General features: G+C 45.4%; 1 protein-coding gene across 1 annotated transcript; it reads left to right on the top strand.

The window, feature by feature from the left end:
- Nucleotides 1-613: 613 nt before the first annotated feature.
- NEK9 (NIMA related kinase 9) lies at nucleotides 614-27722 on the top strand. The gene is made up of 22 exons (XM_027671897.1): nucleotides 614-889; nucleotides 2059-2236; nucleotides 5217-5272; nucleotides 6138-6208; nucleotides 10056-10161; nucleotides 13084-13215; nucleotides 14165-14275; nucleotides 14843-14907; nucleotides 15817-15867; nucleotides 16593-16785; nucleotides 17994-18138; nucleotides 19143-19343; nucleotides 19758-19804; nucleotides 20622-20777; nucleotides 21162-21270; nucleotides 21805-21966; nucleotides 22328-22498; nucleotides 22715-22774; nucleotides 23412-23602; nucleotides 23757-23921; nucleotides 24607-24819; nucleotides 25200-27722. The coding sequence occupies exons 1-22, from the start codon at nucleotides 701-703 to the stop codon at nucleotides 25320-25322; spliced, it is 2895 nt and encodes a 964-aa protein (XP_027527698.1). The 5' UTR covers nucleotides 614-700; the 3' UTR covers nucleotides 25323-27722.

The raw sequence follows: 27722 nt of genomic DNA, 5'->3' as shown, positions 1-27722 counted from the left end.
ACTTTGAAAACAGAACATTGAAATGATGGTGTGCATAATCTATGAAGAAAATAAATCACTTTTCTAAGATTAAGGTTGCTAATACCTTTTTATGACAGAGAAGTTATTGCAGCTCCAAAGCTAAAATATTTATGAAGCTCTCGGTTTATTTCTTGGTCAGAGAGAGAATCCATGAACTGTGAGTGGCACAGAGAGGAACACCACTGCATTTTATTAATGGTGTGAAATGTGTACCCACTGCAGGTGCCCTCACCTCCAGTAGATCTTTGTCCACGGGATACAGTCGTGGTGTTTATCCGTGTGTGTGTGCTCCCTTGTGCCAATTATTTTTCAGTATATTACGTATATTATGTATATATATGTATATTATGTGTAGCACAGTTAAGCAAACAGAAAAAATAACATCTGTACAATAAGAAACAGTAATTACTTTTTTGATATAAATCAGTTACTTCAGACAGCTTTTTATTACTAAAAGCTTTGTAAGAAAATAACTACGAACACCTGACTCCTTGGGCACTGAGGCCGCCTCCAGCCGCGCTTCCGTGCGCTCTGGGCCCCCTGCGGGCGGGGCGGGAGCGCGGAGGTCGCGGCGGCCGCGGGAAGCGGTTCCGGGTCGCCATCGGGAGCCGACATGGAGCCCGTGGGGCCGCAGGGGCCGCGTTGAGGGAGCGCCGGGCCGAGCGGGGCCGCCGTCGCCATGTCGTTGGGCGAGTACGAGCGGCACTGCGACTCCATCAGCTCCGATTTCGGCAGCGAGTCCTCGGGCAGGGGCGGCTCCCGCGGCGGCGGCAGCTTGCCCGGCGAGCAGGAGGAGCTGCACTACATCCCCATCCGCACCCTGGGCCGCGGCGCCTTCGGCGAGGCCACCCTGTACCGCCGCACCGAGGTAGGTGGGCTGCCCCGGCGGCGGGAGAGGGGCCCCGCTCCGCCGCCCCCGCGAAGGGGCCCGGGGCCGCTGTCAGGGCGAGCGGGGCTGTCGCCAGAGTCCGGTGCTTGGAGGCCGCGGTGCCCGAGGAGCCGCAGCGAGGCTCGGCCCCTGGGGTGACCGACAGGCCCCTGGGTGACACCGACAGCCGCCTGGGGTGACCGGCAACCCTCACGGTGACAGCCCCCGGCGCCGCTCTGGGAACACCCCGGGCGCGAAGTGACAGCTTCAGCCCTCGGTGTCCAGGGGCACAGGGTCTGGGGTTTGGCACGTTTGAGCGCTGTCAGTCTCTCGGTCCCCTGAAGTTTCACAGGGAGATGTGGAGACTCTTCTGATGCTAATATACTTCTCATTTTTCTGTGTTTTGTTCCAATCACAGAAAACGTGGGGGCATCTCATACAGGTAACTCTCCCACGTGCTCGGTGTTTCAGCATGATCAGGGGAGACGGGCTGAAAAGCCAGTCTTCCTGTTGCTCCCAAGTGGTTTAATCCTATCCAGTTTCAATTGTAGTTGTGGGTTTTAGTGGCTGTCAAAGAAAACCACTTGACTTAGTTGCCAAGGGAAGTTCTTTTTTTTTTCTGGCCACCCTGAGGTGTCATGGCTTGGGCAGTTCTAAGTGAAAGCTGTTCACTTAACAGATCACTCATAGCATGGCTGATGTGGTGGGTGGGCCTAGCAAGGGCAAACTAAATTTATTCTTGTTTCCTTGATGTTTTTTTTTCTTTAGGCTTTTTTTTTTGTAGTATTTGTGACAGCTTATGGTCTTGTACAATATCCTGCAGTTATAGGGTTGGAAATACACTGTTCTCCCTTTATTGAACTGGAGTATGTTTAGTTTTTATTGAAATAGAACAAACTCTGTGTCTTTCCCTTGGTTTGGTGTTTTGTTTTTGGGTTTTTTTCCCAAAGTGAGTGTTGGCCATCTAGAAAGATGGCTTCAGGCCATTGCTATTTCTAATGACAAACAGTAAACCTCAAAACTTATGTTGTGAAGAATATTTGTCTGAGATCTGTAAGAGACAAGAAAGTCTTTTACCTTCCCTGAAATTTTAATTCCCTGCTATAAAGGCACATACTGTTGTCTTCAGAGCAGTGTGTTTTTAATTAAAAGATGTTTTTGTGTTTCAGGATGACTCACTTGTAGTGTGGAAAGAAGTGGACCTGACCCGGCTGTCAGAAAAGGAGCGTCGTGATGCTTTGAACGAAATCGTTATCCTTGCCCTCTTGCAGCATGAGAACATCATCGCATACTACAATCACTTCATGGATAACACCACGCTGCTGATTGAGCTGGAGTACTGTAATGGTGAGATCCCTGCTCCCATTTACAAAGAGGCACCTGCCACATTTATGGGTCACCTTCCTGTAGAACTTGCAGGGAGTATCCCTGGGGGTATCCTCTGGGGAACAGAGGAGTGGAGGTGAATTCTGCTGTGTACCTCTTTAAGAAGAGATTGAGAACCCTGTTGACTTGTGTCTCAGGTGCCAAAAAAAGAAATCCAGTAGTTAGTGCAGCCAGTTCAGGCAGCAGATGATTTTCTGAGTCTTCTGAATGGCTGATGTAGTGGAAGAAGTGGGATATTGGTAATGTACACTTGTGGTGCACCTTGCTATGCTGTTTTGGATGGGCAGTGAGAAAAGACCATGAGAATATTTGAGCCTCTCTGCCAGTACAGAGCAGGGCTGTTTTTTGCAGTAGTGTCACTTAAATAGGTTTATAATTTGACAATTTTAAATCAAAGCTTAAAAATCTCCTGTCACACTGCAATCAGGACTTTTTCCTGTCTTCTGCTTTCAGCTTCTATGTTTACTATTAAAACAAAACAAAACAAAAAACCAGCAGTAAACTGGATCCTTCTGGTGGTGGAGAAAATTTTAAAATTCCGTCCAAAACCAGTTCAAATGGTGATGTTTGGAGTTTGCAGGGGAAACTGGGAAACAGTCCCAGCTGGGAGGGAGTGACAGAAGGGTTTGATATGAGGTTCTGACTAGCAGCTGCTGTTAGACAGCAGGAAGAGGAGATCATATACAGGTAATACTGCTGGAACAGAATACCTGTCTAGAACTGCAGTGTGGTTCCTATTTGGATGAGTAAGACAGCTCCCCTAGCGAAGTGTCCAGTGTATGTACAGGGCTTGCGTTGTTTTGGCTCATCAGCAGAACCTGTTTTTGCTGGAAAAGTCTTATCATCTTGTTATTATTGCCTTAGACAGATTGTCTTCACTGGAACAGGTTGGGGAGCACAAGAGTTGTGCAAAGTCTTTTTGAAGGGTGTTAAACACCCTGGTTGGCAGGTCGGCTAAAGCTGGTTTTGCTTCTCTGCTTTTTGTTCTTATGCAGGGTGGAGTCCAGTGCAAGAGTAGGGGGATCTTAGCTCTTTGGGGCACCTCTTATTTTAGGGGTACTCTCTCTATGTGAGTTACTTAACTGCCCTGAAAAGACTGCATGCTTGGGGCCATCATAAATTTGTTGGAGGGCACAGAGAGAAGCTGGTTAGGACTGATGTCTGTGCACATTTTTGTTAATGCTTTAAACTGTTTTACTTCAGGGTAATAACCAAGAGATGAGTATACAGCCTGCATTGCCTTAAGGTACCGAACAAGGGACATGAGAAAGAGGGAATCTTAGTTGGACTTATGCATAGTGGTTTTGCCAGTACATTAATAGTTGTCTCTGTGACCTTTTTTACAGTGTACAAGCCCAAGATAATTTGTGAGTAATTTTTAAAGTCTAGACTACTTACTGTCAGACACTTCTCAGAATCCAAAGGTTTTACTGTTTAGCTGGCACATCTCTTCTGAAGATCTAGAAAATAGTTTCAGATTTGAGTAAATGTTGCCCCCATTTTACAGAGCAGGAAGCCAAGTTATTGATTTATTTGCCTTTAGTTCCATGTGTATCATGGTACCATAAGACTTGGATTTACCATGGGACAACATCAGTGAATACATCTGAAATAGATTTGGGAAGAAATATCCTATAAAATACATTCATTGAAGAGAGAATAACATATGTCAGAATGTTAGATGTGGTTAGATGAAACAAATAGTAAATTAATTTGATTTTTGTGTACGTGTATTGATTATATGAGTCAGGAGCTAACTTGACTCCTTGTGTAGGATTTTGGCAATGTAGTACCTATCGTGCTGCTCTTTGGTTCAGAAAAGCTGCAAAAAAAGAGGGGGAAAAATGAGAGATGAGGAACAGAATTGACTAAAAGCCTGCATAGTCTGAATCACTAGGAAAGAGGTTCATAAGAAGAGGCAGACATGAATATTTTGGTTAAATTGTGAATGTGAAGAGTGATTTGTAGATAGTTTGCAAATGTGAACATAGGGCAGAAAAAAGAAATGTTGGGAGGTTATAGCAAAGCTGATTGAGAAGAAATTAAGTGAAGGGAATCTTAATTAGGAACATTTTCCTAACAGGAAAGTCTGAAATAAGTTCCTCAAGGAGACAAAGGAGCTATTGTGATCTGCTTTGGCCAGGGAGCACTTGACAGGCCTATGGAAATCATACAGCCAAAAGCTGCCTTGCACCATACATGTGGGAATGGGAAAGGTCCTGGTGATCTGTTATTGTTAGGACATAATATATGGTAATTGGGAATTGGAATAGCAACAGGATGTGATCAGAGATTTGGGATTTACTGGTTGGATGCTGATCTGACAGTCCTCAGCATTGTTTCTTTTAGCTGTCTTTGATTTTCAGTCTGCCGTCTTGAAATTATGAGGTGCCCTGAAGATTCTTTGGTGATGCTGCTGTTGTCAGTGCTTTGTGAATTCTGCATCCATGTATTTGGCAGGGCAGATGAAGGAGAGGCAGGTCAGAGCTGGAGAGTAAGTCGGGAAAGGCAGTAAATGGTGCTTTCAGGGACTACTCTGACCTTAAAATTGCTTTATTTCTCTTTTTTATTTATTTATATCTAATGCTGAGCAGGACAATCTCACATGATTTGATGTACAGGTTGTACATGTTTACATACCCCAAGAAGCACTTACAGGTAAAAAAGTAGGGACTGCTAGCCTAGCTTACTGATTTGCTTTTCAGAGTATAAATGGTGGTGTTAAAGAATCATCTCTGCTTAAGCTTAAATATACCAGTGAAGTTCTTAGATGGAAGAACTTAATTTTGTGAGTGCCGGTCCAGTTTAAGTGAAGAGTGCTGAGAGGGAGCTGTAGTGGTTGATCAGATCTCTTAGGGGATTTGAGTATTCCCAGCAGCACTTGAGCAAAGTAACTGCTGCCATTAACCTCTCTATCTTTTTCATTAACTTGTAATTACAGGGGGGAACCTCTACGATAAGATTCTGCGACAGAAAGACAAGTTATTTGAAGAAGAGGTAATTTGGACTGGTTTGAGGGAGCAGTGGGGCTGACCTAATGTTCTAGGCATCTGTCTGGTTATTTGAGTATTTCTACAAAATGTTTTCCAGAATGCTGGTAGGGAATTTCTGTGTTTATCTGGGGGCTGGCACCCTTCCTCTCATGTTCAATATTGCGAGCATTTACGGACTGTCCAAAACTTCTTATTTTCCTTTTTGACTGTCTGTAAGAAGTATATACTTCCAAAGGAGGCATAATGAAAGAGAGCAGGCTTTCATCACCTTAACATCTTGGCAAACATTTAACTTTAAAATCTCTTTCTGTGTTCCTTTCTAGTTGGTACTTGATTTCTCTCCCTTCTTAAACATTTTGTAGGTTTTTTTCAGAGTAATTTCCTTGAATCTTTCTTGCTCTTTTCTTTTTCTTTATTTTATTTAAACTTGGGTTTTTGCTGTCTGCTTTCATCGCATGCTGAGGTGAATAATGATTACACTTAGTTGTTTTATATAGTGACTTTTAAGGCTTTCTGGCTCATGGACAATATTAAATGGTCACAATTCATATTTTGGAGAGCACAACTGTAGATGTTTCCCATGTGGTCATTAGTTGTCATTTCCAAGTCTTTTCACTTATTGAATTCTGCGACACTTGTCAAGACAGACGCTATGAATGGCAGTAGCACAACTGACCTTTTGGAATATCTTTTCAGAGATTTCCAAAACAGGAAATTCTAAATTTTCTTACTCCTGAAAGAGCATCGAAATGGTATGGCCAGACCCTCTTGCTGTGCCTCAGTGTGACAGGTGTGACAGGGACATGTGGGGTTTTGTGGTGGGGTTTTTTTTTGAGCCTCACATAATCCTTATATTCGTACCTGTGCAGATGGTGGTTTGGTATCTCTTTCAAATTGCATCAGCTGTGAGCTGCATTCATCGAGCAGGAATTCTTCACAGGTAAGTGAAGCAAATGCAGCAAAGCTGAGGTAACCAGTGCGATTCATGGGTGTGAGTGAAGAACTCCTTTGCTTCTATGTTTAAAGCAAGCACTGAGCTTCTCTCCAAAGTGTAGTTGGACTGCCTAGATGTTAAGTATGACTTCTGTAAAGGAATTTTATTGGGCTAGTAACTGTCTTGTGATAAAGGTGCAGGAAATCTTGTATTTAAAAATGGAGTTGCAGCTTTGTGAATAAAGAGTTTATCCATATAGGAAGGAAGTAAATTTGCCCTTTATTGCTATAGCACACAAATGATGTTTGCTAAAGTGGGTAGGAAGGGCAGTTACCACAGGCCAAAGGTACTTCCTACCTACTTCACAATTAATGGCTTCAAGCCAATATGTACATCCCTCTATAATTCCTGGAGAATAACAGGTGGTGAAAACTTCGCGTTACTGCATTGCTGTAATATAACCCATACAAAGATTTGTCCTGCATTTGGCTGAATCTTATTTCTTTGGCATGTTATTTAAGGAAGTAGTACAGTCTGTTAGCTGGTAGTGGTAATTTTTTTGACAATGACTCTTCAGATTTTAATGTGTAGCTAATTACCTTTTTTGTTGCCCTTTTGTGTTTGATAGCAGTAAACTTCATGGCTTATGTGTGCTTCAAGGAGGCTATGATGTTCTGGGCAGTATCATTTATGTAGACAGCCACTTCCAGCACATTTGGATTTTGTGCTGCACTAAGGTTACGGGCATAGCTGCGTGAGGATGTTTTCTGTAGGATAGCATCCTGGTTGCTGCCATTCTGAATCTTTCATAATTGGCAAGCCTTGCTAATGAAGGGTTGGTATCCTATACGCAGCAAAGTAGCACCTGAGTTTTTGACCTGAAGCAGATGTCATGTCTGTTCTGCTTTGCAGTGATTTCCTGCTTACCACCTCTGGACATGTGTGGCCCTAAATCCTTCCATAATAAGGAATTGAGCAGTTACTTAAATATTTGCAGTGATTTCCTTCTGCTGCAGACATTGTCAGAGTAACCCAGTACTTTGTGATGCCCCAGGTGGATGAATGCAAAGTACTGCATTACTTGGTGTTATCCTGATTTACGCTTGGAAGTTGCTGATGGTACTTTAGGAAAAGAGGTGTTATGAAGGTGTTGGCCATGGGAAGCATGTCATACAGCGAGGGCTTCCTCTCCATTGACAGCCTCTTATATTGATCTGTGAAACTACATATAGATTATTCTGTCGGGGAGAAAGTGTTTTCAATGAATTTTAGAGTTCAGCATTCTTGTGGACAGCAGCCTTTTGGTCTTCTGGGCATAGTATGTCATAGAATCTTGGAATCATTAAGGTTGGAAAAGACCTCAAAGATCATTGAGTCCAACCTTTGACCGAACAGCACCATATTGACTAAACCACATCACTAAGTGCCATGGCTAGTTGTTTCTTGAACACTTCCAGGGATGGTGACTCCACTACTTCCCTGGACAGGCCATTCCAATGCTTAACGACCCTTTCAGTGAAGAAATTCTTCCTGATGTCCAACCTTAACCTCCTCTGGTGTAGCTTGAGGCCATTTCCTCTTGTCCTGTCGTTAGTTTCCTCTGAGAAGAGGCCGACCCCACCTGGCTACAAACTCCTTTCAGGTAGTTGGAGAGAGCGATAAGGTTTCCCCTGAGCCTTCTCCAGGGTAAACAACCCCAGCTCCCTCAGCTGCTTCTCATCAGACTTACTCTCCAGACCCTTCACCAGCTTTGTTGCCCTTTTCTGGACATGCTCCAGCATTGAGGTCAATGTCTTTCTTATAGTGAGGGGCCCAAAACTGGGCCCAGAACTCGAGGTGTGGTCTCACCAGTGCTGTGTACAGGGGGACAATCATTTCTGTGGTCCTGCTGGCCATGCTATTTTTGATACAGGCCAGGATGCCACTGGCCTTCTTGGCCACCTTAGCACACTGTTGGCTCATGTCCGCAGCTGCCAACTAGGTCCTTTTCCGCTGGGCAGTTTTCCAACCACTCTTCCCCCAGCCTGGAGCACTGCATGGGGTTATTGTGACCGAAGTGCATGACCTGGCACTTCACCTTATTGAACCTCATACCAGTGGCCTCTGCCCATGGATCCAGCCTGTCCAGATCCTCCTTGCAGAGTCTCTCCTACCCTCCAGCAGATCAACACTCCCACCCAACTTGGAGTTGTCTGCAAACTGACTGAGGGTACATTCAATCCCCTCATCCAGATCATTAATAAAGATATTACACAGGACTGGCTGAAATACTGAGCCCTGGGGAACCCCACTAGTGACTGGATGTGGCACCATTCACCACCACTATCTGGGCCCAGCCATCCAGCCAGTTTTTAACCCAGCAAAGAGTGCACCTGTCCAAGCCATGGGCTGCCAGCTTCTCCAGCAACCTGTTCCTGCACCTCTTAAGATTTCCTTCTTAAAGTATGTCCAGCCTTCCTGGACCCCTTTGTTTTTAAGAGCAGTTTCCCAAGGGACTGTCTGGACCAGAGTCCTGAAAAGGCCAAAGTCTGCCCTCCAGAAGTCCAAGGTAGAGGTTTTGTTTACTCCCTTACTTCACCAAGAATTGAAAACTCAATCATTTCATGGTTGCTACCCAAGACGGCCTCCAGCCACTACATCTCCCACTAGCCCTTCTCTGTTTGGAAACAGCAGGCACTGCCCCTGGTAGGCTTGCTTACCAGCTGTATCAGGAAGTTATCTTCCACACATTCCAGGAACCTCCTGGAGTGCCTCCTCTCTGCTGTGTCAGGTTTCCAGCAGACATCCAGCAGGTTAAAGTCTCACACAAAAATTAGCGATTGTGACATCAGCCAGCTGCTTATAGAACATCTCATCTGCCTCTTCATCCTGGTTGGGTGGTCTGTAACAGACTCCCACCAGAATGTCTGCCTTGTTGGCCTTCTGATTCTCACCAATAGGCAGTCAACCTTATCACTGTCCTTCAGCTCTACACAGTCAAAACACTCCCTAATGTACAGAGCCACCTCAACACCACACCTCTCTTTCCTCTCCTCTCCCTTATGAAGAGCTTATAACCATCCACTGCAACACTTCAGTCATGCAACCACATTTCCACAATGGCAACTGTGTCATATCTTTCCCGCTGCACAATGGCTTCCAGCTCCTCCAGTTTGTTATCCAAGCTGTGTGCATTGGTGTAAATGCACTTCAGCTGGGCGATCCATTTCATCCCCAACACTAGCATGCTGCCCCCAGGCTCATCTCTAGCAAGCCTGGTCTTATCTCCTGCTCCCTTCAAACCTAGTTTAAAACCTTCTTAATCAGCCCTGCCAACTCATGGGCTAGAATCTTATGTCATATTATAAAGAGCTGTTCTTGAGGGGTAAGGACATTATGCTTAAGTTCTAGAGTGGCATCTGTTTCACACCCTCCATGTGTGTGTTTATATTTGCATACATACATATTCATACTTACATTTATGTTTTTAGTGAGCTCGGCAACTTCTGGCTTGAGTCTATTTATAAAACCAGGAAAAATAAGACCTGCTTCATGACCTTCATATAAGAAGAAACTGAGAGGGGGGAAAGAACTATCTTTGATCTGTGGCCTTTACCTAGGTTCTGAAGACTGAGCTTTTTAAACTGTGTTGTATTTGTGTGGGAAATGTGATAAAACCTATATAACTGCAGTTACTGCCCTGGTATTTGGGGTAAAATTGCCTTTGGAGAACTCTGTGTGTGTGTGTGTGTGTGTGAGGGCGAGTGCTGGCAGAGTAGCAAGTACTTCATTGTGGGGGAAAGGTATAGTAATGTGTGGAAGACTGAACTCTGGAAATATATTTGAGTGTTTGCATTTCTTTTTCTACTTTCAGAGATATAAAGACATTAAATATCTTTCTAACCAAAGCAAACCTGATTAAATTGGGAGACTATGGGTTGGCAAAGAAGCTGAACTCTGAGTACTCTATGGCTGAGACTGTGAGTATCTGCCTTCTTCACAACACAAACTGAGTTTTGTTTTCCTTTCATCTCTGCATGCCTTGCAGAAGACCAGGGATGCTGTACATTCTTGCTGCTTGCTTTCTCTTATTGTCCTTTCCCTCTCCCCTCAATTTCCCTCAATGTTATAGAATCATAGAATTATTAAGATTGGAAGAGACATCTAAGGTCATTGAGTCCAACTGTTAACCCAGCACTGCCATGTTCACCACTAAAACACATCCCCACGATCCGCATCCACACATTTTTTTTTAACATTTCCAGGGACAGTGACTCAGCTGCTTTCTTGTCTTGTTCTGGTGCCTGACCACCCTTTCAGTCAAGAAATTTTTCCTAGTATCTTATCTAAACCTCCCCTGGCACAACCTGAGGCCATTTCTTCTTGTCCTGTCACTTATTACCTGGGAAAAGAGACTGACCCCTACCTTGCTACAACTTCACTTCCTAACTTTATCTCACTAACATTGGCATATTTGCTGATGTGTTACAACCTGCAATTATCCTTGCTCCCAGATTACCTTTTGGAGGTCTGTCTCTCTGCAAAGCAGCAGTAGACTAAAGATAGATGCCTCTGTGGGCACAGATTGGTGCCAGTGTAGCTGTGCTAGAGAGCACTGCCCTGCTTTCCCCTAGGCATGGTACTTCCAAAGGTGAATCTGTTTAATATGAAGGCAGTGCTGGTTGGACATACAGAGACAACAGTGTAGTCACATCAGAACAGTGCACTCCTTCTAGGCTAATAAACAAATAAAATTAGTTTTGTCATGCTGCTGGGCTAACAGGTAAATTTTCCTCAGGTGGATCTGAAATAGCTTGGATGTGCATGCCTGACATTGCCCTGTTTCATAGGCACATCTCCTATCTCCTTAATATTCAGTCTCTGAACTGAATTGCAAAGAAGCAAGAAAGGCACTTACAGTGCTTGGTATGGTTACCAGGTGTGTGGTTTATTGGTAATGCTGCTGGAGGGAGGCGAAGCTTTGTAGGAGAGATTAATTCTACCAGAAGGCTGTCAAGCTTTTCTTTGTTCCAGACCCTGCCAGAAAGCATTTTCACAGCCAGAACTATGACACAGAGTAAGCTGTATTGCCGGCACCTGAAAGGCTCAGCTTGGATTTCCCAGCTCCATTAATTTCTGTAGTGAGCGTTAGGCTTGGAAAGGGAGACATTGTCTGGAGCTCCTATCTCCTAAAGGCCTTTATTATAGTTTGGGACACAAGCCAACTCACACTTCCCCTTACCAAGCTGTATTATTAGATTTAATGCCAGGTGTTGGTGTTCTGCTAGGATGTGTAGTTAAATATTTGCCAATCCTCCTTCAGAACATGAGCACTATCATGCAGTTGCACAGTAAGTGGTAATTCAAGGCTACTGCATAAAGCCATCGCTGAGCTGCACTGCAGCAAAACCACTTCCGTTTCATCACACTTTTCATGGCCTTCTGGCTTTCAGAAAAAATGTGGTCTGTGCTGTGAATTTCAAGGTTTGTTTTTTGTCTGTGTTGGCTGTGATCATCTACACCTACACCCATGAGCATTTTTTTTCCTTTTTCACATATGAAAAATTCTGAACTACGCACTTTCAGCTGGATTTCATTCTGTATATGCTGGCCATGTTCTGGGCTAGTTGTTCCATTTGTGATCTAATGACCAGTGGCAGGCTGGAAGTAATTTTTTGGGAAATAAGTGTAAAACATGTTGTCAGTATTTGTAATTGTAACAGTAAAATTGTGATTTTGTAGAATGTTTACGTCTTGCTTACTAAACACTGATTTCTTAACTTATCATTCTTTCTCCCATTTACCAAGAAAGATAGAGAAAATATGTCTGTGTCTTATAGAAAGCTTACATTACCCTTGGCTTTAAAAAGGGTTTGGGTGCAGTATCCTAGTTCTCCATGTGATACTCCAGCTGTCTGGGCTTCTAAACCTTCCTGTGGCTGGGACTCACAGAGCTCTGTAGCTGTCACACACTGTAACAGGAAATGGAAGGGAGATGGCAGATTCTGAAAGTGCCCATTAGGTAAACAGTGAACTGCAAAGGCTTTGTAGTCCTTGGAGGTTTGCTGAGAGAGTTGAAAAGAGGGCGTCTATAAATATTTACCCTTTTTCTAAATTGTGTCTTCCTCATTTTATTTTTCTGTCTAGTTCCTTGCTAAGGATTGAGCTTCATTCATCTGGAAGCTTCATTCTTACATCCTTTACCATGTTTGTTCTGTGTCTCCTTGTGACTTTGAGCTATGCCACTATTTCTGCAGTACCTGGGAGGCTTTCTGTATTTAGGTGCTGGGTTTTGGATTTTGTGTGTTGGGGGTGTTTGTTTTACACCAATTGTTCAGGAATCACCACTTCTGAAGTGAAAGCCTTTCAGGTGAGACTCCACCCAGCTTTCTACATACTGACCCAAAAGTAACCCCTCTGAGACAGAGCAACCTTTGTCTTGGCAGTGTCTTGTGATCAGAGTGGCTTCATAGCCATAGGCTGACATCTGTATTTGAAAGCTTTGCTGGCTACCTTTTCCTTCAACCTCTTGTTAGAGTTTCTATATGCCTGGTCAGTACGTAAGGCCCTGATTACTTCTAAATGTAGTATATTTAAGAGAGAGGCAAGTCCTTGCTGTGTTCTCATGACTGCTCTGTTGAGAAATATGTACCACATCAGGATCTGAGCAGAGAGGTGTTTAGGATCTTTTAAGAAATTCAGGAACAGGCTTGGGGATAAGAAAGGAAGAAGTGTGCTTGTACCCAGCCCTCCAGAACGTTGGTGGAGTGTGTCACTTCAGTGCTGTGTCAGAGCAGTGTCTAGCTCAGATGCTTATGGTCCTGTGTGAATGTGATGGATACAGAGCTCCTGAATTGAAGGCTGCTGGGTCACTTCTGATTTTTAAATGTTATTTTTCCTAGCTGGTGGGAACTCCATATTACATGTCCCCGGAACTCTGCCAGGGTGTGAAATACAACTTTAAATCAGATATTTGGGCTGTGGGCTGTGTCATCTTTGAGCTGCTTACTCTGAAGAGGACCTTTGATGCTACTGTAAGTCTACCAACCAGGATGGATTAAGTAACCTTATTTTTTTTCATCCTAAGATTCACACTTGGCTCATAGCTTTCTTAAGTCATGTTTTTCTTTCATTGTTGTTTAAATCTGCTGATTAAGGGAGCAGTGGCTGAGAGTGACAGCTATAGCCAGAGAAAATGCCTGCACGATTTTCCTTCGTGCAGATCACCTTTCTGACTTCATGCAGAAACCTCTCTGACTTCTGCCAAACCCATCCTTGTCTGCAGCCCAGGTTTACCAGATGCAGAATACAAAATGTGCTAATTTGTATCATGGTTGTGCGTGAAATATCTTCCTCACTACAAGGTGGAGGTTTGTGATTGTAGTCTTCTTGCTTTTTCTGCATTACTAGCTGTGAATTTTCTGTGTAGCATTCTGTAGCAAAAAGTTCCAGCCTTCAGATTTTATAGGATCTAATCCTGTTACTCTTTCTCAAAGCTTGGTTGCAAGAAATATCTGGTCAAGCTGGCATGGGAAGGGTGAAAGGGAGCATTGCTGGCTGACATATGTGATTTGCCAGCTTGTGCCATGAGATGGGAAAAGCCACTAGTTGCCATAATGCAGGATTTTGTAACCCTGAAAGACACGATGTGAAAATACCATCCTTCCCTGACTTTCTCTCAATATGCTGCATAGGAGATTCCATGCAGAGAGAAGCCTATCCTCCCTGCAGTGTTGGAGAATTTGGTGGGAAGCTGGATCTTGCTGCCAAGTCCTGGTTATCAGAGGTACCATTTCTGCAGGAGTTATAATTAGGTTTCGAGGGAACCTGCTAGGTTCCTGCTAGGGAACCTTCGAGGGAAGAAGAGAGATGTGTCCTGATCAGAGATGGAGGAAGAAAATAATGGTGGTCTATAGCATCTCTCCCCATTGGACACATTGTCCAGTTCAATTCCCTTACGGCTGCTTTCTGGCTTCTGCCTAGAATCCCCTGAACCTTTGTGTGAAGATTGTACAGGGAAATCGTGCCATGGAAGTCGATTCCACTGTCTACTCCCGGGAGCTGATCCAGATGGTGAATTCCTGCCTTGATCAGGTTGGTGAAATACTCTTTAATTTTCAGACACCCCTTCCCAGCTGCCTCAGCCATGGAATTCAGGGGTGAAGGGGAATGACATATCTGTTTCAGCATGTGGGTTGTCGATGCAGGGTAATTTTTGTGAGGCCTGAAGCATCACTAGTGCTGGGCTTTCTCCAGTCCTCTGAAAGCATTGTCTGAAGATGCCATTCAGTCCTGCAGGCTCTGGAGGGCTGCTGGCTTTGCTCTGAGGACAATTATTGAATGGGCTGGCAGAAGCACTTATTTTTGAATGGAGTGCTGTCAAGGTGGGAATATCATCTCAATAGTCTCTTAGAGTTCTGCCTTTCCATGGGGAATTAATTTTGTGAAAGCAAATATAGTACCTTCAGAGCATGGAAGTCCCTCCTGCACATCCGTGGCATTTATCCCTATTCATTCTAAATATTTTAATTAATTCTTTTCCCTTCTGAAGGTAGTCAGGGAAGGAGGTCCATGCAGACTTGAATGAGGTCTTCTGGACCAAGATTTTATTATAGATTATGAGTATTTCCCAGAGAATTACTTGTTGCTTCCTTCTTTCAGGACCCAGAGAAGAGACCCACTGCAGATGAATTGCTTGAACATCCCCTTCTCAGCAAACGCAGAAGGTAATCAGATGGTCTTGCCTGAAACCTGGGTGGGTGTCAGGGAAAACAGGAGGGTTTGTGCAAACTAGTGAGGCAGTTATTGAAGTACTTCATCCTCTTTAGGAGAGGAGTGCATTCTTACAGTCTTGTCTTCTGACCTGATGTTCTGTTGGTGCATGGGTAAGGTGGGAAAGGTCTCTGCATCCTTTGTCATTGAAACTGTTGTATTGAGAACCTTGAGGCATTCTTTTCTGAGACCCTTTTGAGGAATGCTGGTTCCCACTCTTCAAATCTCTGAAGGAAGGGTCTCAGAGATCCTTCGATGGTCATTAGAAAAAGCCATTTTGAATATATGTATTCAAAACATCATGCAGTATAGAGGCCCTCACTTTCTCCTTTTGTTGCCTCCCTCTTTGGGAGAGACTTGCATTGAAAGCCCATTTTAGCTTAGTTTGACTATCAGCCTGCACACACTGTCTTTTTATGAAAGGTGGACCATAATTCTGGGCTGTCTCAATCCCACATTGGTTGCTTTGGGAACGGCAGACTTTGTCCTTTATACCAATATTCTTTTACTTGGTGATCAGCAAAGTTTGAGTTTGGTCTTGCTGTTTGCACTGTTAGAAGCCCAAATCCTGATAATATTTAGCCATTTATGGTTATTCCCGTGCAATGTGGGTATTGGTTGCCCATATTCTGTTACATATGTATTTTGTTGCCCTCAGCTCTTCTTGAAGTTTGTTAGCTGTGTGGTACATTACTTCTGCCCTGGTTACTGTGTATTGCTGCGAGCTGGTAAACAGCTGCCACATTTCCTCCAAGAGGGAGCAGCATTTTATTGGAAAAGAAAGCAGTCCGCGTGTCCTGCCTGTCAGTAAATTGCATTGGGCAATGTTGCTGTTTCCTAAAATGCTTTTTCTGCTTTGGCAGGGAAATGGAAGAGAAAGTCACGCTGCTTAATGGGCCAAATAAGCGACCAAGGTAATTATTTAGACGTGTTTGAAAGGAAGTATGGAGAGAACAGCTCCCTAGAGAGGAACTTTACTCCGAGTATTAGCCTGAGACAACTGTAATGGAGTAGTAGTTTAGAAGATCACTGAATGCCAGGAATTTGACACAGTTGTTACATGGTTATTGTCCCATGTTTTACTCTGCCTTTTATATCCTGCTAATATGTAAGGTTGGAGCCTTACCTCAGCAGGTCCCATCCAGCTCTAACCTGTACTAGTGAGGATGTAATCTTTACAGCCTACATATCTAAGATGTAATGTAGATCACTCCTTTCACACAGATTCCCTTCAGCAGGAGGAATATGACTGTCCAAATGTTGACTATTAAAGTATCTTCCATAAAACTTGATAGAGCAGAGGTTCTCCACAGTTCCCAGCAAGGAACTGTAAGCAGAGTTGCTCTGTGAAGCAGGTAGCTTCTGTGACATGTATAGCTGGTTTTCTGTTATTTGTCAGATAGAATTTGACCAATTTTTCCTCATAAACTTGGAAGTATTATCACTATCTGAGCACTTTATGTGAAGTTGTCCCAGTTTGTGGGTTGTTCAGTTTGTTGGAAGAACAGTTTGTGAAAATAAAAACCATGAATGGTTGTGAAGAGGAAACTGCTAGACAACAGTAGGAAAACAAGTGATGACAATGAATGCAAACTCATTATTAAAAGCATGTGTGTTTTATCGGGGGGGTCTTGTGCAGGTCAAGTACCATGAACGAGGCTCCCATTGCAGTGGTGACTTCGCGTACTAGTGAGGTGTATGTCTGGGGGGGTGGTAAGTCCACCCCCCAGAAGCTGGATGCCATCAAAAGTGGCTGCAGTGCGCGCCAGGTGTGTGCTGGTAACACTCACTTCGCTGTGGTGACAGTGGAGAAGGAGCTCTACACCTGGGTGGTAAGTGAGAGAAACTGCAGGAAGGGGGTAAGGGTGGGAGAGTCCAGGTCCACTGCTGATCATTCACAAGCCTCTCAGAATCAGATGGGCAGGAAACTTGGAAAGTGAGAAATCTGATTGTAGGGGACACTGTGAGGTCATCTGAGTCAGGACTGACCCAAGTCTCCCAAGGGAAGTGGGTTATTGAGAGAAGTTTTCCACTGTGACAGGAAGGGCATTGGAGACTGTGCACTTGAGGATTGTAGGTGGTAGTCTTGTAGGCCCAAACACTAAGTCAAACATCTCTTCATTCCTTTCCTGACTACTAGAAATGCACTGGAGGTTTTGTGATGCTCTGTTGGCTTCGTGTGTTTTTGAGGAGGGTTTTCCAAGATCAGAATAGGTGGGTTGAGTGACCTTTTTGTAATGTGGATGTCATCTGTGAGGCAACTTGTGGATGAAAGCAGAGATGTCTTATACTAAACAACTCTGCTTTTTATGATGAATGGAAATTCTGTGATAATTTAGAGTGAATAAAAAGTGTTGGCATATAATGCATTTTGAACAACACTTAAAACATCTCAGGCTTAGATGATCAGTGACATGGAGGTATTCTGTATTTCCAGGCTTCCATGAGCTTTTGTATTGATTATACAGAATCTGTTAAGACAGATTAGCAAATACTGGTAGGTTAGTGAGAAAAGAAAGAGATCCAAATGGGAGGAGAGGAACTTGAAGTAATTTGCTGGATCTTCCCCCAGGAATGGCCACTGAAAACTTTCAGCTGGCTATTACTATTTTAGTTTTAGTTTCAACACTATTTGGTTTGTTTTTCCTGCGTAATTGCTAGGTTGGGCCATTTCAGTGACATTTGTTTCACATTATGCATTTCTTTGCAGCCATTAGGATTTAGAAAAGTAGGTCAAAAAGCTGAAGAATGAATTTCAGTCCTGCAGCAGAGAGGGTTCTGCAGGTGAGAAAGGAGCAGGGATTCCTCACCAGCTGGTGACCTGAGACTGGATCACTTCTTGTTAGTGCATAACTGCCTGGAAACCTGTGCTACCATTGAGAACATTGCCTGCTGCTGTGCCACATAGTCTCTTCCCTAGAGTAGCTACCACACTTTCTCATGTTCCTTGTCTTCTGTTGTTTGTTTGAGGTGCTGTAACTACTGGCACCATCTCTGGGGTTGTGGATATGTAACCTCACCAGATATTTCTGTCTTGCAGAATATGCAGGGAGGCACCAAGTTGCATGGGCAGCTGGGACATGGAGACAGAGCTTCCTACCGGCAGCCAAAGCATGTTGAGAAGCTTCAGGGAAAAGCCATTCGCCAGGTGTCCTGTGGAGATGATTTCACAGTGTGCATCACAGGTGAGAGCTGGAAGTCCTTTGGCTCAGACTGTTATGGACGCGTTGGCATTGACAAGTCCCCTCACTCTGCAGTGCTGTGGAGGTGTTTACCTTCACCATAAGAGTATCAGAGCAGCTTTGTGCGCAATGGAGAAAGCCCCATATGTTACTCATCGCTCAGTTTTGAGGATAGTGTTAACATTATTACATTTGAGATAGATTACATCTCAACATTTGAGATAGATCAACATTATTGCACAGAGGAAGATATTGACTCCCAGGAAGGATGGGTGTTTTCCTAAGGATATGCTTGCTCCTTTTTGGTGATGAAGCTGGGTGTTTAGTACAGCTCCTTGTGGCTGTGCAGAGTCTCTGCTTTTACCAGTGAACGTGTTGCCTCCATATATGCTCGTACTAAAGACAGAATAGCCTGCTGTCAAGAATGTAGATGTGTTTCAAACTCTTTTTGGACTGTGTAGGGAAAGAATCATCCAGTGATAAAAGAGGATGTGTGTCTGGGATTTGCTGTTCAATTCAGAGTGCTTGAGTCCTGCAAGCTGCCTCTAGTTCTAACCCTGCTCATATTTTTAAAGATGTCTTAGCTGTGGTGTTGTCTCTTATGAAGGAATTTGAATCTGGCTTTATTCATGCAAATGATTCTCAACAAGGTAGTTTCAAGTTTATTTTGCCAGTGCTGAAAAAGCAGAGATTTTACAGAGAAGCTTAGATGCTTTGTGTGGTGGTGAAGTGACATAGGGGGCCACAGGATGAATTTGTGGGTTTCTGTTAAAGAACTTGGCAGGTCCAACCAAAGATTTTTTGACACTGAAATAGCTGCAGGTTGTCATGTAAGATCGTTCATCTTAACATGACCAAGAAAGGACTCCTTAGTATCCTGATGACATTCTTGTGCACTAAAGAGGATGATTGCAGAAAAGAGGTTGCTCTGGCCATGTTTTAAGAGGTTAATATGCAGCCTAACACAAGCTCTTTGTGTTGACTAAGCTTTCCTTTGTGTCCCTCAGATGAGGGCCAAGTGTATGCCTTTGGCTCAGACTATTATGGATGCATCGGTGTTGACAAGGCTTATGGCTCTGAAGTGCTTGAGCCCCTGCAGCTGGATTTCTTTCTTACTAACCCTGTGGAGCAAGTCTCATGTGGAGATAACCACGTGGCAGTGCTGACCAGGAACAGAGAAGTGTATACGTGGGGCTGTGGAGAGTACGGTAGGTAGAGTCTCCTCGAAGCCTGAAGGCACTGGGCCTGCCTGCCCAGAAAGTGGCTTGGTGCAGGTGTGTCATGCGGCACCTGGGTGAGGGCTGCCTGTATCCCCTGGGGAAGAGAACATTGTTTATTTGGGGTTTTCTTTCCGTGTAAAAATAGGGATCTGGAGACAGCCTTTAGGACTTTGCTCTGGGAGGCTCTAGGGTGCCTCTTGGCTTACCTGTGTGTAGGACAGTGGTTCTATGAGTGGGGTTGGATTCCCTTGAGGGTTGGTGGGTGATGCTGAATGTAAGGCAGCAGGTTTCTAGTTCTGTAGGGAGATTCTTTTGGGACTGTGCGGAGACAATACCAGTTCTTAGGGATGGGATGGGCACTTTGTGAGGCCATTTCTAACTGCAGTGTTTCCACTCACGCAGGGCGCTTGGGCTTGGATTCAGAAGAAGACCACTACACCCCTCAGAAGGTAGAGCTATGACTACTTCTTCTCAAAATATGCCTGGACATAAATCCAAATTAGTTGCTGTTTGGAAATATTAACTCTGAGGCTCAGGTGTTTTTTTTGAGGTACCATAGAGTTTGTGAGGCTTTTAACTTTGCTTCCTCACTTCATTTTGCTTCATTTCCCCATAGAGATCATGGCAGAGGGGCATACCACTCCCAAACCAGACAGCATCATGTCTTAGAGCTTCATTGCTATGAATCTCCATGATTGAACTAGAAAAACTAGCTTAATGTTGTGGAAATCATAGTGGGAAATACCAAATGGCATACCTGGGGTCTGTAGAGGAAACTCACAGCAGTGCAGCTGCTGGGAGTCTCTGAATTTGACTTAATGAGTTAAAGATTAGTTGAAAGTAAAACCCTGTTGAAATACAATGCTGGGGGTAATTAAAGTATTCTAACCTATTGGGGCTTAGAAACCTATAAAGATGTGCCCAGAAGCACAGTATCACACCCACACAGCACAGACACAGCCCTACTTGCCTAACTAGGTCTGGTGCTTGTAGACCCCAGCTGACCAGGATGCCTGTGTACCATGTTTCTGGCTCCTGTGGTGGTCACTGATGTCTGCCTTGAATTTCCACATTGTGACCAGAGTTTCAGTATGCTACAGACTTTATGATCTTCTTACACTTTCATTCAAAATAGCTGCATTTGTTATTGTCAGTGTCCAGACTAGCTGTACCACTGCTTTAACCCTGTATGTTTTCCATGTGTCATCTTCCTGTGTAGTAGGTGTTAGGATTTTTATTTTCTTGGGATATGTTTCTTTCACATAGGTGGATGTTCCAAAGACCTTAAACATTGTGTCCGTTCACTGTGGCTGTGACGGAACTTTCTTGCTCACCCAGACAGGCAAAGTCTTGGCATGTGGACTCAACGAATTCAACAAGCTGGGCCTGAATCAGTGCACATCAGGGATAATCAACCATGATGTAAGTGCATTTGGATCCCTGGCCCCAGCTCCCAGCAGTCAGTATTATATGGGGAAATGGAGGTCCTGTGATAAAGCGTTCATTAGCTTCGTGCCAATTTTTTAATTCCAGTCCAAGACAATGGATACTGGAGTTGTGGGAGGGGCAATTTGTTCCTCAGTTTCCTGTCTGCCCTTTGGGCTTATGTCAGATCTGAGGTAATGAAACAGAGTGAGCTGCTCTTTGGTGATTTAGCCAGTGATATGGATCCTGGCAGTTCTTTACCATACCTGTGTTGGGACTGTCTAGGTTTAATGTTGTGGTCTGCCAGGACCTACTTGAGGAGGTCTTAGCAGATAAGTGTGTAATCTTTCACTCTGTGCTTACCCACGTGTGTTTTCTCAGACATACTGTGAGGTGCCATATGCCACTTCCCTCACTTTGGCCAAGCAGCTGTCTTTCTACAAGATCCGTACCATTTCTCCAGGGAAGACACACACAGCTTCCATTGATGGTGAGCCCTCTGCGTTATGAAGTGAATGCTGGTTGCTGAATTATGTTACATCAGCTTTGCCCTTTACAGAAGCCAAGGGGTTCACACTGGGGTTATGTTCTTGGTAGCAAGGCTCATGCCTGCTCCAGGAACCCAAGATTCCAGTTTCTCAGCAGTGTTGTTTCCTGGCCAGCTGAAGCAGCAATGTCAGCCTTTCGTTTTTTAAAGGGGAACAAAAAAGTTTTGGGAAGACTCATGCTCTGGGCTAGTGGAGGAAACATTTATGACCAAGTCAGGCTTCACCCAAGTGACATCAGTCAGAGGGCTGTGAGGAGTCTCAACGCTTAGCATCAGAAAAAGGAAATAGTGGGAGAAGGAACAGGGGAGGTATTTCCAGGCTGAACCCATTCCTCTTGGCTGGCACTGTTCCCTTCCAGCCTGGCTGGCTGCTCAGCAGAGTCCTTCCTGGTCATGGGCTGTTGCTCATTCTCAGTATGCATGGCTGCTTCTGACGTTGGGCCCTCGCTGTGACTGTCTCCTCATTCCTCCTCTCAGAGCGAGGCCGCCTGCTGACCTTCGGCTCCAACAAGTGCGGACAGCTTGGTGTTGGGGACTATAAGAAGCACCTGGGAATTAACCTGCTGGGAGGCCCCTTGGGGGGTAAGCAGGTGATCAGGGTTTCATGTGGAGATGAATTCACCATAGCTGCTACTGACGGTGAGTGGGTCTTTGCCAAATTGTGGTGGGTTACTTTAAGCTTGATCTACAGGGTGGTTAACTGGCTCCCACCGAGCATTTCCTAGACCACCCCCACAGCACTGTGTTGAAATAAATAAATCCTCCTAGAATGGAACTGTCTTGCCCCGTTAGTTGTCTCAGTGCAGCACCAAGTATTTGCTGTCCCTGGGGCTGCAGAGTGCTGTCTTAGTGGCTGCCTGTTAGGTTTGTTGTTGGTTTGTTCTCCCACTGGCAAAATGGAGCTGATGGATAGCATTAACAGCGGAGAGACTGATCCTTACAGCAATTACATGCCGAGAAGGAGGGAGGGAATTGAGCCCCTGAATTTCTTTTTCCTCAGACAACCATATCTTTGCTTGGGGTAACGGTGGGAATGGGCGTCTGGCAATGACATCGACTGAGAGAGCTCATGGCTCAGATATTTGTACCTCGTGGCCTCGACCAATATTTGGATCATTGCATCACGTTCCAGACCTGTCCTGCCGTGGCTGGCACACCATCATCATTGTTGGTAAGTATACGTTTAGGATGAAGGTTTGGGATCTTGTTTATGATGATGTATCCCTTGTGAGGACCTAGAGTATAAATCCTGCTTGGGAACAGGCCAAATTGCTGGGGGGAAATGTGGGAAGCTGCTCTGAGCTATAGGCCAACAACACTGGCTTTGTAGGAGTTGTCTTTCTTTCTGTGTGGCACTCTAACTGAAACCATGCTTCTCTCCTTGCAGAAAAGGTGTTGAACTCTAAAACAATCCGATCCAATAGCAGTGGCCTATCCATTGGTACTGGTGAGTAACCTGCCCTGGGGAGCTGTAGTTTAAGTCCTTTCAGTGATTAGTTTGAGTGGATGCAGTCTGGGACTGCAGCATAGTTTCTCTGTGTTTGAAAGGCCTCACAAAAGAGCTCAAAGGGAGGAAATCAAGTCAGTGCTGTATATGGGAAGGGATGGCCCAAAGCCTAGAAAGCAGCAACTGAAACAGAGGAGAAAGAACATGGTGCGGAGACACCTTTGTAGTTGTGGAACTTCAATTTGACAAGGAAAACCTGAGAGGAATTCATTGAAGGGAGCTGATAAGGGAAGCTGATAAGGCAGCTGCTGGAGAGGTGGAGTCCAGTTGACAAGGAAAACCTGAGAGGAATTCATTGAAGGGAGCTGATAAGGGAAGCTGATAAGGCAGCTGCTGGAGAGGTGGAGTCCAGTTTCTGGGACTTGTGGGACGGCTGGGGCCAGGAAGCTGCAAAAGACTGCTTCACACAAGCCCGTGTGGGGAGGCCTTCAGGGAGTGTCGAGGGAGGCACCATTAGCATGTGCCCTCACCATGACCATACAGCACAAATTTATGCATCTTCTCTGCTCCAGCTGGGGTTTGGCAGCAGGAATAGCAGAGGTGGGAAAAGTATAAAGTTTTCACTCTTGTTTGCTAGTGGCTCAGAGCTGCACAACTGGAGGAGGAGAGGAAGAGGATAATGAACAGGAAGCGGAAACGCCAAATCCCAGTGGAGGCTTTCGGGGAACCATGGAAGCTGATCGTGAGCTGGGGGGCTGGATCAGCACCGCAGAAGCTAAGGGAGGCAACAGTGCTGACAGCAGCTCCTGCCCTGGTTGGCTGCGGAAGGTAACGTGGTGTCTCAGAAATGCCTTAAAATGGGGAGCCCTTAAGGCCTTGCTGCCTTTTTAACCACAAGAGGGTGTTGGTGCATTTGTTGAGAAGATGAAACGGAGCTGCAGGAAGTTGGCAAGGCCTAACAGTGCTGCTTTTGTGTATCCAGGAGCTGGAGAATGCGGAATTCATCCCCATGCCTGACAGCCCCTTTCCTCTGAGCATGGCATCTTTAGAGCCTGAGAAGGAGACTCTTCCTTACCAGAAACTTCAGGGACTCAAAGTAGCCTCTGAGGAACCTGTTGGATTAAACAAGCCCAAAACAGAGCCCTGGGTAATGTTATCCAAGTGAATGCTTGGCTAAAAGCTCTTGGGGACCATAAATGGCAATGTTTGAATTATGGGGAGAGTTGGAGAGAGGCTGTTGGATTGGCCTAATTCATCTGGATGAGAAAAAGAGGGCTGATGATAATCAGAGATGATGCTGCAAAGAGAACAGTTCACAAATATCTGGAACACAATGCTGGGGCTTGGTCAGATTTAAAGTAATGAGGCCAGTTCTGTGGGAAAATGTTGTTAATGCAATTGGAAAAAAAAAGAGAAGCCAAGGGCCCAGAAGCCTACCAGAAGATAGAAATTTAGAAAGCAGAATTTGCTGTGAGATAGGAAGAAGAACTAATACAGAAAATCATTGAGAAATTACAACCTGTGAGACTACCTTATTCCAGGAATTTTCTGTGCCAAGAGGAGGCACAGATCCCATGTGTAGGGAAAGGGGGTTAAACCAGATGGATTTTGGTGATAGGAGAACAGGAACAACTTTCCCAGTAAAAGGAGGAAGCTAGTGATTTTGTACTAAAGACAGAATGACTAGTAGCTTGCTGACCTTGTCTACTAGAAGTTTGGGAAGTCAGGAAACAAGCTGGGATGACATTCTGGGCACGTTTTTTTTCCTGTGGTGTATACAACTCTTGGCCTTGCACTCAAATCTGGCCTGACTTCCCTCCATGTCTCTGCAGCCTACTTGCCTGAGTCCAACCTTGCCGTGTGGTGAAGGGAAGGATGCATCTCCTGTGGCAGGCTGCATGTGCAGTGCTCTGCAAGTGGAGGTGGCGCACCTCCGAGGCCTGGTTTTACAGTGTCTGGAAGATCAGAAGAAGCTGCAGCAGGAAACCATTCGTCTGAATGCCCAACTTCAGCAGTTCTGTAGGGGGACGGAAGGAATGCAGCAGGTGAGCGTCCGTCACTTGGGTGCACATCCATGCTCAAGATTCACTGTGCTCCTGTGTAGATTGTGGAGGCTGTGCAGAGGGAAGCAGCTCTTAACAGCTGCCTCTCTTAGGGCAGAATGGGAGGCGGGGACTGAGCAGCTTGTATGAGCTGCTGATGCTGACTCTGGTAGTAGTAAAACAGGAATGAAGCCAAGAAGGAGTTTTCTGTGAGGACAGCTTTGAGGGACTTGGGATTCCTCTTTATTTCTCCTCATGAGAAGGGATGGGCCGTCAGAGAGTCCCAAATGGCTGTGGAGAATACAAACTGTGCCTTGTATAACTTCTAGCTTTTTAGCAGCTAGTCCTGGAACAGTTTGGGCAACTGCTGCGTGTTTTGGCAGGTGGAGGTTCATGCCAAAGGAACACAGACAGCCAAAGAGGAGGTGGAAGTGGATCCGAAACCTGACTTGGATTCAGATTCCTGGTGTCTCCTGGGAACGGACTCATGCCGCTCCAGCCTCTAGTCTCCTGAGCCCACTGGGATCCATCTAACTTCACAGCACACTAACCGAATGCAGAGAGCGGCTTTCCTGGCTTCAGGTCACTCGCAGACAAGGAGCGAGGCCGGAGGCTCCAGAGCAGCACCCATGTACGTTTGATATGAACTAGGAGTCAGTTTGAGAGGGGAAGGGCCCCTGAGCTCTAGGCCAGCTCAGTGATTGAAGCAGCAGCAGCTCCTCTTTGTATACCTAATCTGTCAATTCTACACGTGAGGCAGAATGGCCCCATTATGGCAATGGCTCCAGTAGCAGCTTGTGGCCCTTTCATTGTTTCACTGTTTTCTGGGAGCTGCCTTTGGGACCCCAGTATTCATCACTGCACCTCTAGATGAGAGGAGGAAACGTTTTGTACTGAAGCTGGCTGAACATTAAGACTCGCCACCTTCACTTCAGAGGGGTGAAGGGCTAGGATCCTCTCCCTACCACATGGTAAGGCCCTGCCGGTGAGGCTGCTTCCCTCTGCTCAGGGGCAGAGGGACCAGCGAATGTCTCATTCTGGAGGCAGTGGAGATGTTCCTCTTAGGGAGATAATGGTAGACAGCATGTCCCCTGGCCTCGAGGCACAGCTTCTGGCCATATGGCTGTGTCCACTGGTCTGTATAGACAGAGTTTAAAAGGCTTTGTTCTGGGTGCGGAGGGCTTTCCAACTTGCAGGCAATGCACCGAGACGAGTGAATCAGGTGCCGTTTCCCACAGCAGTAGCAGGGACTGTCTGAGGTGGGATCTCTAGTTCTTGGTTTCGGATCACCTGCTTCCCAACCAGATGCCAAGTGTCTGGCTCTCAGACTAAGTTACCCATTTTTTGCTCCAGCTGTTCAACTTGGTTTGGGTGCCAGAGTTTCTGGTTTCTTGGCACAAGCCTGTAGCTGCTCCCTGCTTGGCTTCTTTTCTGTTCAGCCCCTGTGCCTACGCTCTGTGTGGGTGTGGGAAGAATCCACGTTTTTCCACTGAAGTGTTTTGATGAAGCTGGAATGCCGTTTCCTACCCAGAATAGGTCATTAATGCAGTGGTTACAGTATGCAGCCTTCCCCCATGACCATGAATGATCAAATCTCTGTCTGGAATTCACCTTCCTTCAAAAAGTGAGAGGCTTTCACAAGAAAATTGGAGATGGGAAGAGTTATGGTCTGATGCTCAAGATTTCCTCATTTTCTGTTAGAGAATGAGGTTAACTTTATTCCCCTTAAATTTGTTAGCAAACTGACCTTCTAGCAAGCTTATGGGATTGGTAGGATCCCTGGGAGCAGCTAGCCTCCCCCGCCTTACGTGAAGCCTCCAAGGAGTCCTGAGTTCCTCTCACCTTTGCTGTGAGAGTGGGGTTGTGATTTCATCAGGCTTAAAACATCCTCATCAATGGCACGCTACTAGAATTGCCTTAGGTCTACTGGAGGTGGTTATCCTGTCACCTCTGCTAGACTTCTTTTGAGAGACTGTTCTGGGGAATTCAGCATTCCCCATTTGTCTCTAGAGGTGGATACCAAACCATTTGCTTGTAACTTAATACTCCTTAAATACTTCTTTGATGCGTATTGCTAGTGTCTTGGAGCTAGCTGAATCAAGTGCGTTCTCTCCAGTGCAGTGTCCAGGGCAAGGATCATACCAGTGTGCCTGTCCATTGCTACCGAAGGCGGGACAGGAGGAGAGCCCTCCTGGGAGGTGTGAGTGTCAGGCACCCTGGTGCGGCCACGGCGCTTGGCTGCCCTTGTGACTCTGCTCTCCTTTCCCCCACGTGCCTTGGAGCCAGTTCTCAGGTCAGGGTCCCGGCTTGAGGGTTGTTGGTCACATTGCAGCAGTGCCTTTGAGGAGTGAAAAGTTGAGCCTGAGCCATGTCCAATAAGCAAGCACCAAGCTGATGGGAGTCGCTCTCCTGCAGTGCACTGCTATCCTCATTTCTCAATGCTCTGCAGTTGGGAAGCTAGGTGCACAGACTGGATTCCCCTTGGATCTAGTGGAGGATTAGGGTTCCTGACAGAGGATGCCTTGTGCTCCGCAATCTCATATGTGCCTTAGAGGATTCACGCTATCCAGGTTGTGCCTGTTACAGACCACAGATTTCACACCAGCCAGCTACGCAACAAAAGAAGCAGTTTAAAGCCAGCACTTTCGTCTCGGGCTAAAAACGGAAAGGCAAGTGGGCAGAAGTGCCTTTGAGCAGTTTCAAACCCTTTTTGCTTCTCCCCTTCATGCAGTGCTAGCTCCATATGTGTTGGTCTCCTGCTAGTGTTGCTCCTGAGTTGTTATAGTGGAACACAACTTATGCGTGCTCTGACACTGGCTGAAAACTAGTTTGTCGTTGTCTTTTTTTGAAAGGTTAAAGGGTGGAGTGGTTTGGAGTTTCTGTTTAAATAAATGTTTAAACTCATA

Source organism: Neopelma chrysocephalum, unplaced genomic scaffold (genome assembly GCF_003984885.1).
Source record: "Neopelma chrysocephalum unplaced genomic scaffold, ASM398488v2 Primary Assembly neopelma1_24, whole genome shotgun sequence".
NCBI classification, from domain to species: domain Eukaryota; kingdom Metazoa; phylum Chordata; class Aves; order Passeriformes; family Pipridae; genus Neopelma; species Neopelma chrysocephalum.
This window is presented reverse-complemented; position numbering and strand designations above follow the sequence as displayed.

What these genes read in the sequence shown, in the direction of transcription:
- NEK9 (XM_027671897.1), top strand. Translation starts at nt 701, where the DNA reads ATGTCGTTGGGCGAGTACGAGCGGCACTGCGACTCCATCAGCTCCGAT. An exon ending in TGAGCTGGAGTACTGTAATG is followed by an intron (nt 2,237 to 5,216) that starts GTGAGATCCCTG and finishes TTGTAATTACAG; the next exon opens with GGGGGAACCTCTACGATAAG. An exon ending in GGACGGAAGGAATGCAGCAG is followed by an intron (nt 24,820 to 25,199) that starts GTGAGCGTCCGT and finishes GTGTTTTGGCAG; the next exon opens with GTGGAGGTTCATGCCAAAGG.